At 36.5% G+C, this 17,340-nt stretch overlaps 4 protein-coding genes across 6 annotated transcripts; 2 read left to right on the top strand and 2 right to left on the bottom strand.

Moving 5' to 3' along the window:
• Positions 1-229: 229 nt before the first annotated feature.
• L(1)g0007 (ATP-dependent RNA helicase l(1)G0007) lies at positions 230-5,436 on the top strand. Its single transcript, XM_070655164.1, has 6 exons — positions 230-384; positions 463-699; positions 879-2,390; positions 2,482-2,595; positions 2,941-3,084; positions 3,165-5,436. The coding sequence occupies exons 3-6, from the start codon at positions 924-926 to the stop codon at positions 4,833-4,835; spliced, it is 3,396 nt and encodes a 1,131-aa protein (XP_070511265.1). The 5' UTR covers positions 230-384; positions 463-699; positions 879-923; the 3' UTR covers positions 4,836-5,436.
• Positions 5,437-5,582: 146 nt separating this feature from the next.
• Positions 5,583-10,136, bottom strand: Psidin (phagocyte signaling impaired). Its single transcript, XM_070655166.1, has 10 exons — positions 9,822-10,136; positions 9,458-9,682; positions 9,112-9,365; positions 8,768-8,991; positions 8,367-8,673; positions 7,910-8,214; positions 7,549-7,807; positions 7,222-7,467; positions 6,512-7,126; positions 5,583-6,350 (listed from the first exon to the last, which is right to left on the bottom strand). Exons 1-10 carry the CDS (start codon positions 9,880-9,882, stop codon positions 6,129-6,131), a joined length of 2,718 nt encoding a protein of 905 aa, XP_070511267.1. The 5' UTR covers positions 9,883-10,136; the 3' UTR covers positions 5,583-6,128.
• A 196-nt stretch (positions 10,137-10,332) lies between these two features.
• On the top strand, positions 10,333-12,536 carry LOC139101778 (DNA-binding protein RFXANK-like). Of its 3 annotated transcripts, XR_011545628.1 has the most exons (7): positions 10,333-10,876; positions 11,057-11,189; positions 11,263-11,483; positions 11,551-11,698; positions 11,769-12,047; positions 12,136-12,202; positions 12,288-12,536. XR_011545628.1 is itself a non-coding variant. In XM_070655186.1 (5 exons), the coding sequence occupies exons 1-5, from the start codon at positions 10,622-10,624 to the stop codon at positions 11,831-11,833; spliced, it is 822 nt and encodes a 273-aa protein (XP_070511287.1). In that variant the 5' UTR covers positions 10,333-10,621; the 3' UTR covers positions 11,834-12,238. The 3 variants fall into 3 exon arrangements, 1 of the variants encoding a protein (XP_070511287.1); XR_011545627.1 differs by lacking the exon at positions 12,288-12,536 and having other exon boundaries at positions 12,136-12,238; XM_070655186.1 differs by lacking the exon at positions 12,288-12,536 and having other exon boundaries at positions 11,769-12,238.
• A 1,090-nt stretch (positions 12,537-13,626) lies between these two features.
• On the bottom strand, positions 13,627-16,502 carry LOC139101783 (uncharacterized). Its single transcript, XM_070655193.1, has 2 exons — positions 15,636-16,502; positions 13,627-15,443 (listed from the first exon to the last, which is right to left on the bottom strand). The coding sequence occupies exons 1-2, from the start codon at positions 15,834-15,836 to the stop codon at positions 15,261-15,263; spliced, it is 384 nt and encodes a 127-aa protein (XP_070511294.1). The 5' UTR covers positions 15,837-16,502; the 3' UTR covers positions 13,627-15,260.
• Positions 16,503-17,340: the final 838 nt, after the last annotated feature.

Below are 17,340 nucleotides of genomic sequence, written 5' to 3' on the forward strand. Positions count from 1 at the left end.
AAGAATATAATACTCATTTGCAGTAGACGAGAATTATTTTCAACGTGAAAATAAATACGAAATAAGTAAACGCTTTTATTCGAACTCATTGGACGCAGCACGAAAGAAATGGCGCGCTCGCGCAAGCGTATGAATTACGCGTCACCTCACTGTCGTCTCGCAGGTGTCGCTCTATTTGAATAGAACTTAGGGCTGTGATGATTAAAAATAGAATAAAATTCTAGACGATGAAAATAATCTAGAACTATAATTGCAAATATACATAAAATATATTTTTCTTATATTAATTCTTTCGTGTAATATATTAAATTATATTTAGAATTAATATTAATTATTTATTATATTTAATTCCAAAGATAGTCAAATTGCATTTTGAAAAGCCACGTAAGTAATTTTAATTTTTATACGAAAACTAAGAGCTGTAATTATTAATTAATTCGAGGTTCTTACTTGGCTCCCCAGATGGTGCAGTAAATGCTGATGCTATCTCTCTTTTCGTGTTTCGTGCGTTTCTGCGCTGCTTTGGTGTTGTTTCTTGGTGGATTTCTAGGTTAATTCATTGAAAATTACTGCATATTACATATTTCTTCGGAGTACATTATATACGTACTTATATCGTGAATTTTAGAAATATTTATACAGTATATTTCATCTAATTGCGTCATGAATGTTACAATCTCATGATACAATACAATTCAGGTTAGTGTAACTTTTTAAGATTTATTTATTTTTAATGATTAAACCTTTTTAAAGTTTTAAATGTTTTTTTTATAATGACTTATTCGTTGCACTAAATTTTACGAACATTTCAATGAAATGTAATATAAATTTGGTTGTTTAATGGTAATTCTTAAATTATAATTTCTATTTTTTTTTAGGAGACAATATTTTACTAATAATTGATAGTTATATATACATATAAAATGTCAGACGATCCGAGCTTCTACAGATTAGAAGGGACTGGAAATGAAACAGGTGGTTTGGTCATACGTAAAAAACCTTCTGACCACACTTTTAAGAAGCCTTCTGTATTAGGGCTTGACAAACTTGCTGAGAGGAAAAGAAGAGAGCAATCACAGGAACCTACCAGCTCAAAATCAAATAAATCTGATGGAAGAGATAGGAGATATCGATCTTATGAAGAAGAAACTCCTACTCATACTGGAGGTGTTAATTCTGAAGCACAACAAAGATTGGAGTCCAGACTTAAGCGCCAACGATTAAATGCCAATGACAGGAATTCTAGAAATTCATATAGAGGACACGATAGGGATAGAGACCGTCGAAGGGATCGAGACAGAGAAAGTCGCGGGAGAGATAGTAGCGTAAGGCATACGCCTCTTAGATTCAAGGATGAGCCTCAGACACCGAAATTTCGAATGAAAGATCCAACTTCTAAAAGCAATTGGGACGACGATGAGGATGAAGAGCCAAGACGATCAAGTTGGGATCACCCGACACCAAATTTGTATAACAATAGAGATGGTCGTGATAGTATTCGAAGCGAATTTACTCCTTCTTATAAATATAATTCGTGGAATAAAGAGTTTAAGCGTTCCGGCGCTACTCCACTGGTAGAAGGAGAGGAAAAAGAACTATGGGAAGAGGAACAACAAAGGCTAGATAGAGAATGGTATGCGTTAGACGATGGAGAAAATAATGCTTTCGCGAATGTCTCTGAAGAGTATACACGAAAAAAAGAAATGGAATTGGAGGCCAGAAGGCAGAAGCGTCTGTCTGCACAGCAACGGCAGATAAATAAAGATAATGAACTATGGGAACGCAATCGTATGTTAACATCCGGAGTAGTGAGCTCATTGGACCACGACGACGATCCTGATGACGAAGGAGAGGCAAGAGTTCATTTGTTAGTTCATAATGTTGTTCCGCCGTTCTTAGATGGACGTATTGTATTCACAAAACAACCGGAACCCGTTGTACCTGTACGTGATCCTACTTCCGACATGGCTTTAGTAGCCAGGAAAGGTTCGGCGTTAGTTAAGGCATACCGCGAGCAAAAGGAAAGACGTAGGGCACAAAAAAAGCATTGGGAACTAGCCGGAACACATATCGGCAATATCATGGGTGTACACGATCGACGTAAAGACGATAAAGAACAGGCAGGCCAAGAAACTGACTTTAAGGCCGGGCAAAAATATGCTCGGCACATAGGATCGGGAGAAATAACGGGAGAAGCTAAGCACAGAAATATACAGCATCAAAGGAGAAGTCTTCCTGTATTCGCGGTACGTCAAGAACTGCTGAATGTTATCAGAGAGAATAGTGTCGTTGTAATAGTAGGAGAAACTGGTAGCGGCAAAACTACACAGTTAACACAGTATCTCCACGAGGATGGCTATAGTCGCAACGGTATTATTGGTTGTACTCAGGTATTACATTTTATAATAATGTCTTGCGCATATAACTCTTTGTATTTTTTTTTTTTGTATTTTAACTCTTTAATTATTAAAAAAATTTTAGCCCAGACGAGTTGCTGCAATGTCCGTCGCGAAAAGAGTATCTGATGAAATGGCCACTGCTCTAGGCGATAAAGTCGGATATGCGATACGTTTCGAAGATTGTACTTCGAAAGATGTAAGTAATAATAAATATAATTTGAACATTATGTTAATTAAGATGTTAATTATATGCAAACATATAAAATTTCTTTAATTTTTTTGTACTCCGAATAGCAGATATAACGTTTTTTGCGACGACAGCGGCTAACGTACGTAATTCTAGGCGGCAGAAGCAGGGAATGAGAAAACGGGGGGAAAATCAGTCTTCGGCAATCCGGCCGGCGCGGTACATACATGCGGCACATGTAAAACTCGACGCACACGACTCTAAAGTCACGTTCGCTAGCTGTCGTCGGCGCAGCAAACGTTATATCTGTTTTCCAGCGTACATGCATATAACAGATAAATTTTTTTTTAACAGACTGTTATTAAATATATGACCGATGGTATTTTGCTAAGAGAAAGTTTGAGGGAAGGAGATTTGGAACGATATAGTGTGATTATAATGGACGAAGCTCATGAACGATCACTTTCTACTGACGTATTATTTGGTCTTCTTAGAGAGGTATTGCTCACGTTTTTATTATTATATTATTTAAAATATTTATATATTAAACAGTATTTTTAATTAACAAATATTTATAGGTTGTTGCTAGACGACACGATTTAAAGTTAATTGTTACTTCCGCAACAATGGATTGCAGTAAGTTTTCTGCCTTTTTCGGTAATGCAGCAACATTCCAAATACCTGGACGCACGTTTCCTGTCGAAGTATTGCACGCGAAAAATCCAGTTGAAGATTATGTGGATGCAGCCGTAAAGCAAGTTTTACAAATTCACTTGCAGCCTAAAAGCGGCGATGTATTAGTTTTTATGCCTGGTCAAGAAGATATTGAAGTCACTTGCGAAGTCTTGAAGGAACGTTTAGCTGAAATTGATTCGGCTCCGCCTCTTTCTATATTACCTATTTATTCTCAGCTGCCATCGGACTTGCAAGCAAAAATTTTCCAACGATCTGAAGGTGGTCTTCGCAAATGTGTCGTGGCAACTAATATAGCAGAAACATCGCTGACAGTCGACGGAATCGTCTTCGTCGTTGACTCTGGATACTGTAAATTGAAAGTATACAATCCTCGAATAGGTATGGATGCTCTGCAAGTATATCCCGTGTCGAGAGCTAATGCTGATCAAAGACAAGGCCGAGCCGGTCGTACTGGACCTGGTCAATGTTATAGATTATACACGCGAAGACAATACTTAGACGAATTATTATTAACGGGAGTTCCTGAGATACAACGTACAAATCTAGCTAACACAGTACTATTGCTAAAATCGCTGGGAGTTCAAGATTTATTAGCGTTTCATTTTATGGATCCACCACCGCAAGATAATATATTGAACTCGTTGTATCAGTTATGGATCTTGGGAGCGCTTGACCATACTGGACGCTTGACTCCACTTGGTCGACAAATGGCAGAGTTTCCGTTGGATCCGCCACAATGTCAAATGCTTATAGTCGCTTCTCAACTTGGTTGTACTGCGGATATTCTCATTATCGTCTCTATGTTGTCAGTACCATCGATTTTCTATCGACCAAAAGGACGCGAAGAAGATTCAGATTCGGCACGCGAAAAATTCCAAGTTCCTGAATCGGATCATTTAACATATTTAAATGTATATAATCAATGGAAATCGAATGGTTATTCGAGTTCTTGGTGTAATGACCACTTTATACATGCAAAAGCGATGCGCAAAGTGCGAGAAGTACGATCGCAACTCGAGGAAATTCTGAAACAACAAAAAATGGACGTTGTTAGTTGCGGTACCGACTGGGATATTGTACGAAAATGCATCTGCTCTGCTTACTTCCACCAAGCAGCGCGCCTGAAAGGCATTGGCGAGTACGTTAATTGTCGTACTGGAATGCCTTGCCATCTTCACCCGACTTCTGCGTTATTTGGTATGGGATTCACACCTGATTACGTCGTGTATCACGAACTCGTGATGACCGCCAAAGAATACATGCAGTGTGTCACCGCAGTAGACGGTCACTGGCTGGCTGAACTGGGCCCAATGTTTTTCAGTGTAAAAGAGACTGGTCGAAGCGGTCGTGCAAAACGACGTCAAGCGATGCAACATCTCCACGAAATGGAACATCAAATGAAAGAGGCTGAAGAGGAAATGAAAGCACGCGCTCAAGAACAACTCGAGCGAGAACAGGCATCAGTTCGAAAGAAAGAAATTTTAACGCCTGGTATTCGAGAACCGGGCACTCCCGCTCCGTATCGTAACACACCTGGAAGATTAGGATTGTAATTATCTATAAGATTGTAATTATAATCATAACTTTTTTCTTCTTCTGTAGAACGTCTTAAATTAGGATAATTGATTGGTAGATTACTTTCCGATTAAATTAAAATCGTTATAAAATAATATAATGGCAAACAATAGCAGATATAATTTAACAATTTATCACTGTGACTGCAATATCCATGAACAATTTTGTATATTTTACGATCTTTCAAATTTTTTATTGAGTTTTTTTCTTGCAGCAAAAACAATACATGATCATAATGTACAATTACATTATATTCTTTTTAAATCAAATAACAATCTCCGATTTTAAATACAAACTGATAAGTATATGTATAACGATTATAATTTTTTGAATAATTAAACATTGTATACAATAATATATATAAAATATTGTTGGATGTGATATGTGTAAGGCTTTTGTAAATAAAATTATTTTTATTACAATATCGAATCCTCTTGATCATACCTGCAGTCATTCATTTGTAAATCATGGTGCTTATTGGGTTATCGGTACAAAAAAAAATTGATATAATCGAAGTCTATTATATCTCGTAAACGTGTATTAATAAACTTGCACAATTTAATCGTGCCCAAAAACTTATGTATGTTTATTAATTGCATATTAATATAATCGACAGTATGCTGTTCTTTTATTTTAACTGAACTTAAAATAAATATATAACTGTGCATTCGTACTAGTAACTTACTATTTTTAATCCACCAAATTGTTTAATGATTAATAACCAATTTATTTGAATTATTTAATAAATTTATTAATTTATATATAATAATGAAAAAAACAATATGTCACAAAATATAATTAAATGTAATCCATGAGCGTTATTTCTTAAAATATCTAAAAATAAATCATAAAATACGAAATATATATTATACAATATATAAAATTATTATTGTAACCAAAAAAAAAAATGGCACGTAAATAGAAACAAATACACCACAATTTTAAATCAATGTTTTTTTTTTAGTTCTAAAAATTCACAATTTTTAGAAGTATTACCATTTTTTTACGTTTAATATTTATTATTTAAGTCAAAAAATATATTATCAGTTATGCACTGATTACATGGCAGTGTAATGAAATGACTGCATAGTATTTTTCATAAAAATGAAAAGGTAGGCTCAGGTATTTTAATCAGCATTAAACCATCCACTCATTGTTTATAATTGAATTGGGGCTAAGAGTTATGTACAGAACTTTCGATTCATTTTTGAAAATTATGAAAAGTAGACGGATATAGATATTCTTTGTACAAATACTGTCATCAAATAGTTTCAGCTCTTTAAGTTACTTAAAAGCCTTAATATAGGCTGAGTGCGAGATTTAAGGGATCTGCAACTTTGTCGGAGACTTGCTTGTCCGCGTTTTGTTATAATGACACATACATCATCCTTTTCATCTAATCCTGTATGTAACTCGTACTTTTCAAATTCTGTTAAAACCGCATCTAAATTTTCAACTCTCTCGGACAGTAAAACAGCTACTTCGCTCCAAACCTGTAACATAATAAATAATCATTATAAAAATTGATCATACTATACTAAATTTTGCATAAATATAATCATTTATTATGTTATAGAGCAATATAACAAAACTAATTATGCCATTTTTATGTATATAAAATGTTACGATACATACGATGTATAAAAAAACTTACCTTGGTTTCATTGGTTTCGTTTATTATATTTGATTCAATCTTTTTATTATATTTTTTCTTATTTTTCTTTTGCGATTGTGTACGTGGTTTCGATTGTACTGCACATACACTACATATAGCGCTAATAATCGCTAAAGATTCACTACAAGTTGAAGCTCTGAGTAAGAAATGTTTGAAAGATACTGATGTATCTCGCTCAGGAATAGGTAATGTCTGTAAGCAAGGAGTTGTACGCAGCATCTGTATGCAATCGTAATCCGGACAAGGAGAATGAGAAAGTGATTTTGCAAGGCACGCTATAGTCCTTAATTGTTCAGAATGATAAGCTTCACGTAATCTTTCTACAGCATCGAGTGGGACTAATATTTTACATGGCTTATTCAATTTTCCATCCGTGCCAAATTTTTGTAATAACGAAGGTATACTTTCTTCTGCTAATTCTTTAAGCTCGGCAGATATTTGAGAAAGATAAATCGAAGACGATCCGGCACTTGCTGCCAAAATTCGCAATATAGCGTTTCTTGCCGCAAGTAGTTTTAACATGCACGTGCGCGTCTCTTCCTGCATTCTTGGATCCTCTTCATTTTGATTAAGTGGCTCCCATCCGCGAACAACCTAATTTATTTGACATCATAATTTATTAAACTTATCACTGATATTAAATTATTTTATATTTTTTAATTAACATTGCGATTGTCAAAAATATTTACCTCTAAATCACGATTATCTCGCAAAGATGCCCATCTAATTGAATCAAGATGAGGTTGAATGTGCATATTATTCAAAGTAGAAAATAAAGAAGTAGTACTGTCACACCAACATAAATCAAGTAGCATTTTATCTACAGTTGTCGTAGCAAAATGAATTGAATTTTCTAGGCGCTCTCTTAATTCCACAAAATCCTGAATTTTTATAAAACTCCCATATTTATATGCAAGTGTTAAATGATCCGCACTCTACAAGAAGAATTATTAAGTTTACAAATTAAATAATTTTTATCTATTTTTCTTAAATCTAATAAACTTGAAAACACATACATCCTTATAGTTAGCTATGAAAAATTTCGCTGTATGATCAAGAGTTGTTGAGGCCAGAGGTAAGTTACCGAGAGGCGCGAGAAGTGGCGCATGGAGGTAACCCAGTGAGTCTAGTTGAAGGTGTTTTACATCAAGCAATGCGAATGCATGATCAGCCGCGACCACTAGACCAGCTTCCAAGTAAATACGCACAAGTAAAATTTTTATGTGAAAATTTACGGGACTCGACAGAAGACCGTGTTCCAATAACGACATTGCCCTGTAAACCCATTATTTAAAAAAATGTGCATGTTTTCAAAATGTCATTAACATTATTTTTTATGTATTATAAAAAATTAATTTAATAAAATTATATTATTACCTGTAAAGAAAGGATGCATTATTAGTATCAACCCATAATTGATGTAACAAATGCGTAGCTAATAGGATATATGGATCTGCTGGACAAAAGTCAGTTGGCAATCTATCTTGCATTGGATACAATTCATTGCCATTCTCGTACAAATCACACAATCGCTTTATTAATTGCTCTTGTTTATCTCTGTCCGCTAAAGGAGAATGGTGAAAACCACAAATACGTCGCAATTGTTCCAAATGAATATGCCTTTGCGTTTGTTGTACAGTAGTTGGAAATTTATCTGATGCAATGCCAATATCTTCTTCAATCTATAAATACCAATGTATTAAACAGTTGTCACGATCATTTTAACAATTATCCGCAATTATACTATTATTATATTACATTTTACATTTAAATTAATATAAACAATAAAGTTTTAAAATATTAATTTTATTAAACAGATTTTTCAAACCCTTACCTTTTCAAATAATTCAAACTTGGATTTAGGTGTCAGTAAATTCAGATATAATCGTAAATCTCCAACAACACATCCTTTTTCTCCAAATTGGGAAAAATATTCATGCATAAAATTCATAGAAGTTGTGCTATATTGCAGATCTTCAGTCTCACATCGTTTTAATAATTCTAGGCGGGCTAAATATGGCGCACGAATTTTCTTCTCGGACATATTAATAATATGATTAAAAAAATCCAAACATTCTGTTAAAGGTTGAAATTTTAAGGCCGCCGAGAGATAATTTTGATAAAATCCCCAATTGTCAATGCTGTATAATAAGTAAAACAATTTAAAATAATGCAGATATAAAATTAATAACAAAATGTTTTGATAATAAAAAGAAATATGAATAATGGTCTTACTTTTCTTCAATAAGTGCGCGATATGCATTAGCCGCTTCAGGAAAACACTCTAATTTTAATAAACATGTAGCCTTTCGTTGAGGCACATATGAAACATATGAAGCTAAAGGACTAGATAATACATTTAACATTTCTTCATTTTTGTCTTGCAATTCTAAAATCATCAGATAAAGCTGCACTTCTTGTTCTGCTTCTATTTTTCCCTCTCTTACTAGTTTTAGGACCTAATATATTTATTTTAAAAAATATTATAAATGATTGTAAGATTTATTATACATAAATTAAAATTATTCAAGTATATTCAAATGTATTGAAAAACAGAAATAAATATTCAATGTACAAACCATTCTTTCTGCCAAAGGTAAAATAATTCCCTTTGCTAGGTTCTGATCAGCATGAATAGCTTGCATTACTATACTCATAACAGCCCAAAAATAATATGGATTTTTATGAGTCAGTTTATACAAGTTAAGAGCTGTTTGCTGTTGTTTCTTATAATCACCCAGACGAACATATGACATAAAAAGATGTGTCAAGAGCTCTTCATTGTTTGGATCAGCCTTTGCAGCAGCTTCATAAAGTTCACTTACTTTGTCTGCTGTATAAATAAAACATAACATAAAACATTAATGTTAATATAATCAATCTTAAATATAATGTTCTAAATTAAAAGATAAATAAAAGACATACGTTGATGTATCTCTCTATAGCATATGCTCATTGCCTGCAGAGTGGAATCCTCACAGGGAACCTCAGAGCGCACTTTATCCATGATGACTTGACATTCATTTTCCTTACCCATTCGCAGCAAAGCCAGAGCTTTGAGCACTCTGGCACACTGGTTAGTGGGATGCTTTTTAAGCACCTTGTCTGCCTCTTGAAGGGCCTTCTTGTTGTTCCCATTATCCAGCCAGTCTGAAACCCAAAGAAATGCTTTATACCGGGCGCCGTTATATAACCTTGTCGCCAGTTCAGAAGTCGCGAGTGAACAGTCCGACGGGGCTGCGCGGGACGGACGTGACCCGCGATTTTTGTTATACGGAAATATACGTACCGTAAATCGGTCGCAAGCGACGTTCATTCACCGTGTTGTCCACATGGCCCTTGGACGCCATGATATTTTTTGCGGTAGCATAAAATCAACAAACCAAAAGCACGCACGGTCCTCGATCACATCGGCGCATCTTCGACGATTCCGCGAACGATTTCGAATTACCGTGATATATTTTTACGCGCACGTCGGGTCGGCTTTCGACGCGACGGCGCACGCTATTGCACAAAAATATTTTTACTCCTATCTCCCTCCTTACAGACCCGCAGATGCGAAAAGAATGACCGGACCGGCCGCCGCGCGAAGTCTCTCCTTGGAGAACACAGTAACAGAATAGAAGGGACGTGACGTTTGCGACGAGCCTGGCGGGCTCCGAACTGCACCGTTGGGTGCAGTTCGTTCATTTTACATATGGCCATTTTTTATGAGTTTAAGAACGCGTGGGTGCAGCTAGGCGCGCAATCTCTCATTGAGTGATTGAAACAATTTTTTTAGATCTAAAAGTATCGACTAATCAGTTGCAAGAGAACCAATGTTCAATGATCCAATGCGAATCGTTACATTCTGTTTGTCGAAAGCGACGTCATCGTCGTCACCATCGTCACCGGCAAATCTTGAGGTTATAAACAGTTTGAACAACAAAATGACATTATATTGTGGATAATTTGAAAAATATTGGATTGCATAGAAGACTGAATTTGGAACTATTAGATAAATAATTGAAAAATACTGCGGTGGTGGAGGGTGACAATTTATTACAAAAATTGGACGTTGATTAGAATAGTCAGATACAGCACACAGCTATGGAAGATCGAATTCATTCAGAGTTAATTATGAAAGAGGAGCAAGATGAAGACGAGATCAAGGAGGGTCGATGTTCTACCGAGAGTGAAAAAAGCGTCACCCCCGATGGGTCGGCGATCGGAATACGACCGAAACCCCTGATTTGCAAGCCAGAAAATGTCAGCTGCAAATCTGAACCGATAGAGACGAAATGGCACTGGGCACCAGGAGCATGGCAAGATGCGACTAGAACAAGTGCTTTTCAACCATACAAGGTATTATTTCATTAGCTTTTCTTCATGAACTTTGCAGAAAATTAATATTAATATTGAGAATTACAAGATTACCTGTGGTAATTTATTATAGATTTTGTGCAGTACTATTACCTGTTGATTATGATGCATTTGTACCTTATACATGTATAAATGTAAGCTTAACCTCTTGTCTGTTTGCAGCCACCTACTTTGCTCACAAATTTGCAAAGGGGCAATACCCAGACACAGATACACCAGCTTTATGTTGGAAATGATATCACTTTTCATACATTGGCAGGTCAAGGAGATCTTACATCTGATCAAATACATTCAAGTAAATTATATTCTGTATATCATTTTTTAAACTGTTATAATATTATAACATGGCTCATTTTTATATTATGTAGATTCAGTGGATATGACAGATGAAAAAGGATTAACAGGATTGATGTGGGCCAGTGCATATGGGCAATTAGGTAGTGCTAGAAAATTGCTAGATAAAGGAGCCGATGTAAATTATTGTACACCAAAGTTGCAGACTAGTTTACATTTTGCAGCTGCTTATGGACATCACGACGTTGTCAAATTATTATTAAATCACGGTGCTGATCCAAACGCATGTGATGAAGTATGCATACTGTTTTCTTAAATATTGTAAAATTTATTATACTAACGATTTCGTTTTTCTGATATAGGACGATAATACTCCATTAATTTATGGAGCACATTGTGATCATCCGCACGTATGTTATGAATTGTTAACAAAAGGTGCAGACATAACGTTTATTAATTTTTCAAATATAAGTGCTTATAAGGCAGCAATCATGAACGATTCAATGAATGGTAAGCATTTTCTTATAAAATTACCTAATAATACGTAAAAACTATTAATTTTATTTTCATTAATTTCCAGCTAAAGCAGTTATTGAAAACCATCTGATACCACAAGTTATAAATATGCTAACAGAAGGGTTGTAACGATATTTGTATATTAAACGATATCAATATTAATATGTTATGTACAGAAATACATTTTTGTAACTTACAAAGGACCACAAAGTGTCCTGTGCTGGCGATCTGACAAATCGCCTGCCTCCACACTGGCAGCGATGCATGTGATAGACGATGATGACGGTTGATGAGAACGTTGGTGGTTGATTGGAGGATGACAGGCAGCGTTATTTGTGACAAAGTATGTTAAGACGCGAATATTTAGATTGTACAACTATTTTCTACAAAATTAATAATTTATTCGAAAATAAAATCTTAAATTTGTTCAGTTATCCCAGCAGTGATAGGTATACCTGCTCGAATGGAACTTGATGATGTCACAAGGCTGCCTTATATGTATGTATACTGCAAAAATAAACTGAAAAAACTGAATGATTCAAATAATTGCATAAAATAATTTTGAAACGCACGTTTCATTTAGGGATACGTGGGACAAGTGTCTCCAGCAAAAGAACAACGCGACGCTTCAAAACAATATCGAATATATTAATATTAATATCGTCAAGATAACATAATTAAATATCAGATTTACTATTCGTCGCAGCCGTTTTTCTCGGACCGCTGAAACGAACATTGGCATTTGGGAGATTCTTTCTACGTCCAATCGACGAAGAAATTCCGCGGTGCTACTATCGATGTGGCATCGACGCGATTACGTATCAGCGAAACGGCTCCATTTCGACTCTCCGCGCGCCTTCGGGGCGCGGTACTCATTTCTTCGACTGATAAACATAATATAATCTTATAACGTTACAGATATGTAATTTATAGGTGTGCGGCGCTTGTGGGTGTATATATATGTATATATATATGTGTGTGTATATACATATATATATACAATTCTTTCTACTATCTATAATATAAGAGGAGGCTGATTTCGAGATCGCCCAGTCAGGTACCTCCGTTGCTTACGGATGCATTTGGATAGTAGTAACACGTTACTTAGAAAAGACGCGTGCGTAGAGATAACTTATTGTTAATCGTTCAACGTCAACGTGCAGTGCACAAATGAGTCGGGCATCGCACTCGGTTTCATTAGCGATAGACAAGTTATTCGAGAGAAACTGTCTACAGCTTCTTTTCTTATACATATAACATACAGTATATCTCGATATTATCTATATATATTTATATATATAATATAACAATATATCAACATTGTAGAGAGGAAAATTAAATATTTGCTCGGCAAAGTCGGTCAAATCAGACCGTTCGATCGTTGTAACGTTCCTCAGCACCGGAGGCGCACCTGTTCGATCTCTATTGCACGAATTACCACGAAGAGATTATTAACTATTGCACCAGTCATGCGTGATCACACGTACACGGTAACGACGGCACGGCGAGCGAGCACCTGACGATGCGGAGTCGCATCCGGGAAAGTGCTCAAGTCGTGTGCTCGTCAAGATCGAGGCACAGAAGCGCACACAAGGTCACGAAAAAACTATAAGAGATTAAAGAGCACAAGCGAGAAAGGACCGATCCGTACGCGCGTGATCTGGTTCACTTTCATTATATTTGAGCGAATCAACCTGGACCACACAGATAAAAACTTGCACAGACTGAAACGAAAGCCACATCATGACTCACGCTTCGACTTTAATTTCTTATTTAATTTTTTTTGTAATAAATTTTATATTATAATTTATCTAGATACATTTCCATGCAAGCAAACGCTTCGATACAACGAATATTTCACAGTGTGACAGTTTTACTGTGAAATACTTTTGCTTCGCCTCTTTTCAAGATAAACATTTCCCTTTCTTTTTTTTTTTTTTTTAATATTAATATCTGTTTCTTTCACTTTTATCTGTACGGTCCGAATTTGATGATTTAAAATCAAAGGCATCATGGGCAGATAAGCCGATGTGCGTCATAATTAAATCTTGGCAATTAATATCGTAAAATGTTGCTTTTCACAACACCGGGAAAAATGTAATCGAGTTCCACTGAGCCCGGCAAAGTCAATTTAACTAGGTTCGTCGTTGACGAATCTGAAATAATGTAGTTGAGCTAATACAGCCGCGCGTCTAATCTTGTCGCAGCCGTATCTTTAACTTAACGAGTATATAACGCACGTTTTACTTATGTCTACGTACTTCTACGTATGTCGTATCGTAAAAGTGTCAACTGTACACTAATGTGCTGTTCGTTGATTAATATGTGGCGATATATCTTTAAAGTCGATAGCGAAAACGCGGATTAACAAAACAGGACAATGAAAATTGCTCTTTGGAGCGGGAAGCAAAAAACTAACGGAAGACTTTTGTAATATTTGTTGTTCTAAATGAAAATTAAACGCCGTCACCGTTTGACGACGCCACGTGTGTTGAGAGATATTCGAGAACACGCGTTTAAAGTGAAGAAAAGGAGAAAAATGCGCGAGGATCTAACAGTTCATGATCAAACGGCAACATAAACGACTGATAAAACATATATGTATATATATATTAATTCTCATCTTAAAACTTTAAAAATTAAATTAAGTAATATTCATAAAACAATTCGTATGTAAAATTTGAAAGAGGAAAACTAACGAAGCATAGCTCCAAGCTCGATTTAAAATACCATCCGCGGTATTCAAGTATAAATTGGACGCGTTTCTGACGATCATTACAAACGCTAGTACGCGGCGCAGGTTACTATCTGCGAACGTAGTCCAATTGGTAAATATAATTATTATTTACAATCTATTTTATGTGTAACTTATGTACGTATAATATATAATCCGAGACGTGTGCGAATCGGCTACTCAAATATATATATATCTATTTCCACAAGTTTCTTCCAACTCGACGCGGGCAAAAGTACGCGAGGATCTAGTCCAATTGCCGTCGTCGCGACGGGAATGATAAGAACGTGGTACAGAAATAAAACAAAAAAAAAAAATAAAATAAAAGGGAAGGGAGAATGCGATACGCGGTTTGTCTCATTTCCCAGAAAAGGGGAAATCAGAATAAACGATGAGAAAGAAATGACGCCGCTGTGCATCGCGCCACAACGGCTCCTATCTATCTCTAGACTAGAAAGAAACGCGTCGCTCTCGCAGCTGACGCGTCGGAAATTTACGAAGAAAGGAGGGAAGGGAAAGGATCTTTTTCGGGTAAATGCGTAAGGAAAGGATTACATTGCATTTGCACTTTGCCGTGTGTTCTAAGCCTACGTACGCGATACGCGTGAAAAATTCTCATAAGAAAAAAAATCGCTAAGTTGACGAAGATCATTCTTTCAAGAATTTACGTGGGTGATGCGAGCTCTGTGAAAGAATGATCATTTTTTCGTACAATTGTTTTAGTCGGTCCCAAGTGATCGACTATTCACTTCGTTGATTCGGAAAATTGCATTTTCTACGACGTAAGGAACCGGGATAGGCAAGAAGATTCGGCTGAGGAGATCAAACCATGAAGACCTCAACGAATGGATTACACTCGGTCTGCGGTGGAGGCAGCGCGGCCATGCGTTTATCCAACTCTATTCGTGGTAAATACGCTTCGATACGCGCATCAGGTCCCGTAGCCGTGGAAGTCGGCAGCGTCGTTGCCCCGGGTGCTAATTGCAGACATTCAGCTGGCGCCAACTGCGATCACACAATTTATTTAGTACAGTTTTGCTAAAATTTCTCAATAGCTTATATTATTTATAACAGAAAAGTAAAGTGTCGCTAATGTTATACAAGACAAATTACCGTCTTTCAAGCAAATCAGTAATCTGTTAGACAAAGTATCAAGTCTTACTGATCGCTTTTGAGAAAACACAAGGCTTCACTCACCAGAGCAGCTTGCTGAGGAATTGGCGCGATACCACCGACGCTTGCGGGAGTATAATAATTAGTTGGGCTAACCGGTGGTGAAGGGTAAGGCCAGTAGAAGATGGGCGGCGGATACGGAGTCGCAAATTGCGGCGGACCGCGAGGCAGCATCGCAGCCGCGGGCGAATATATCGCCACGGGCGGCGGTGGTGGTGGCAACATCGTGCCTCCTAAAGAAGAAAGAAAAAGATCAAGATTCAACGTTTAATCAAAAGTAATTTAATCGGTCATCTTAATTAGATCAACGCAAACAAAACAAAATTAAATTAAAAAAAAATAAAAAAAAAGGGAAAAGAAAAAGGTCGCGTTTAAGAAAATCCACTGCGAATTGCGGACTTCTTTGCTGATCTCTAATCGACCAACTCGACTCGAGATCAGCCACCCTCCGCGAATCACGAACTCGACCTTCGCGTATCCGTAAAAAAAAAAAAAAAAAAAAAAAAACCGAGACTCGCAGTACCCACGATCGTCCGTTATGTATGTACAAACGTAAAGAAGAGTGCCCATTATGTAACCACTCCACAATTACGACGAGTGACATCGTGCAGATCCGCAGAGAGATGTTTCTAAAAGCACACAAAGCGTTTTCATTTAGTAATGCGCCAGTATACAATTGGTACCATAATCAACAGCGTGTTCCGCACTATGAAAGTGAATTAGTGAGATAGTTTGTATTCTTCATTTTTAATGAAACAACCACTAAGATCGTCTAACGTCGCACGCTGCACGATTTCACTTTCAATTAGACTGGTCTTGCACGTTTTGAGCAAACGGCGATTCTGGACTCGTACCTAAAAATTCAAGAGCAATTTTATTCGTTGCTTTAATGGGATTATAAAAACAGATTTTATGGAAGAGAGGTAATCTTCCTGTGAGCGCTCACTGTGCTCAGAACGTGCTCAGAACGTGCAAGAATGCAGCCATCCAAAGGAATAATGACTTGGACTTGGCCTACCTGGAAGCACAGAAGTTAGTATTTGTAGGTCCCGCTACCATAACAGCAATCGACACTGCACCATTGTAACACGATATATAATGTATCTTTTTTTTTTTTATATTTATATATAATATGTAATATGCAGCACCAACTTGCGATTTCGCCCCTCTGCCAAATCACCAGATACACGCAGATTCTCACTCTCTCACTCTCTTTTTCTCTCCCCCTTTCTTTCTTTCTCTCTTTCGCTCTTTTCTCTTTCTCTCTCTTTTATTTCTTTTCTCTCTTTCTCTCTCTCTCTCTCTCGCCCAGCGAAAAAGCATTTTTGCTTGCGCCTTTTTGTAACAAAAGTACAGCCCGCATGCGTGTTATAAAAAACATTGTTTCAAAAAGTTCTGAAATATAAATACTGTTATATAGATTGTCTGGAAATAATTCCGCCAAGTAATTATGGTTTGAGCAAAGACGTAACACGGATGACAGACCGTACATTTCGTACAAATCAACGTGGATTCGTAATCGCATCGGGCTATTTGCAGGGATACAGAAGGAAAAGAAAAACATGTGACAACGGTGAGAGGTAAGTAATTTCGCTAGATTAGTCTCTGAACAGATCACTGGGATGATCGACATAGGCAAGAAGCTCGTAAGTATTGGCCACATTTAAGAGTAACTTTTGATAGCGTTTGGCTTGACTAAATAAAAAATTTTAGCATCTTGGAAAGGTTG

The sequence above is a fragment of the Cardiocondyla obscurior genome, linkage group LG04 (genome assembly GCF_019399895.1).
Source record: "Cardiocondyla obscurior isolate alpha-2009 linkage group LG04, Cobs3.1, whole genome shotgun sequence".
Lineage (NCBI taxonomy): Eukaryota > Metazoa > Arthropoda > Insecta > Hymenoptera > Formicidae > Cardiocondyla > Cardiocondyla obscurior.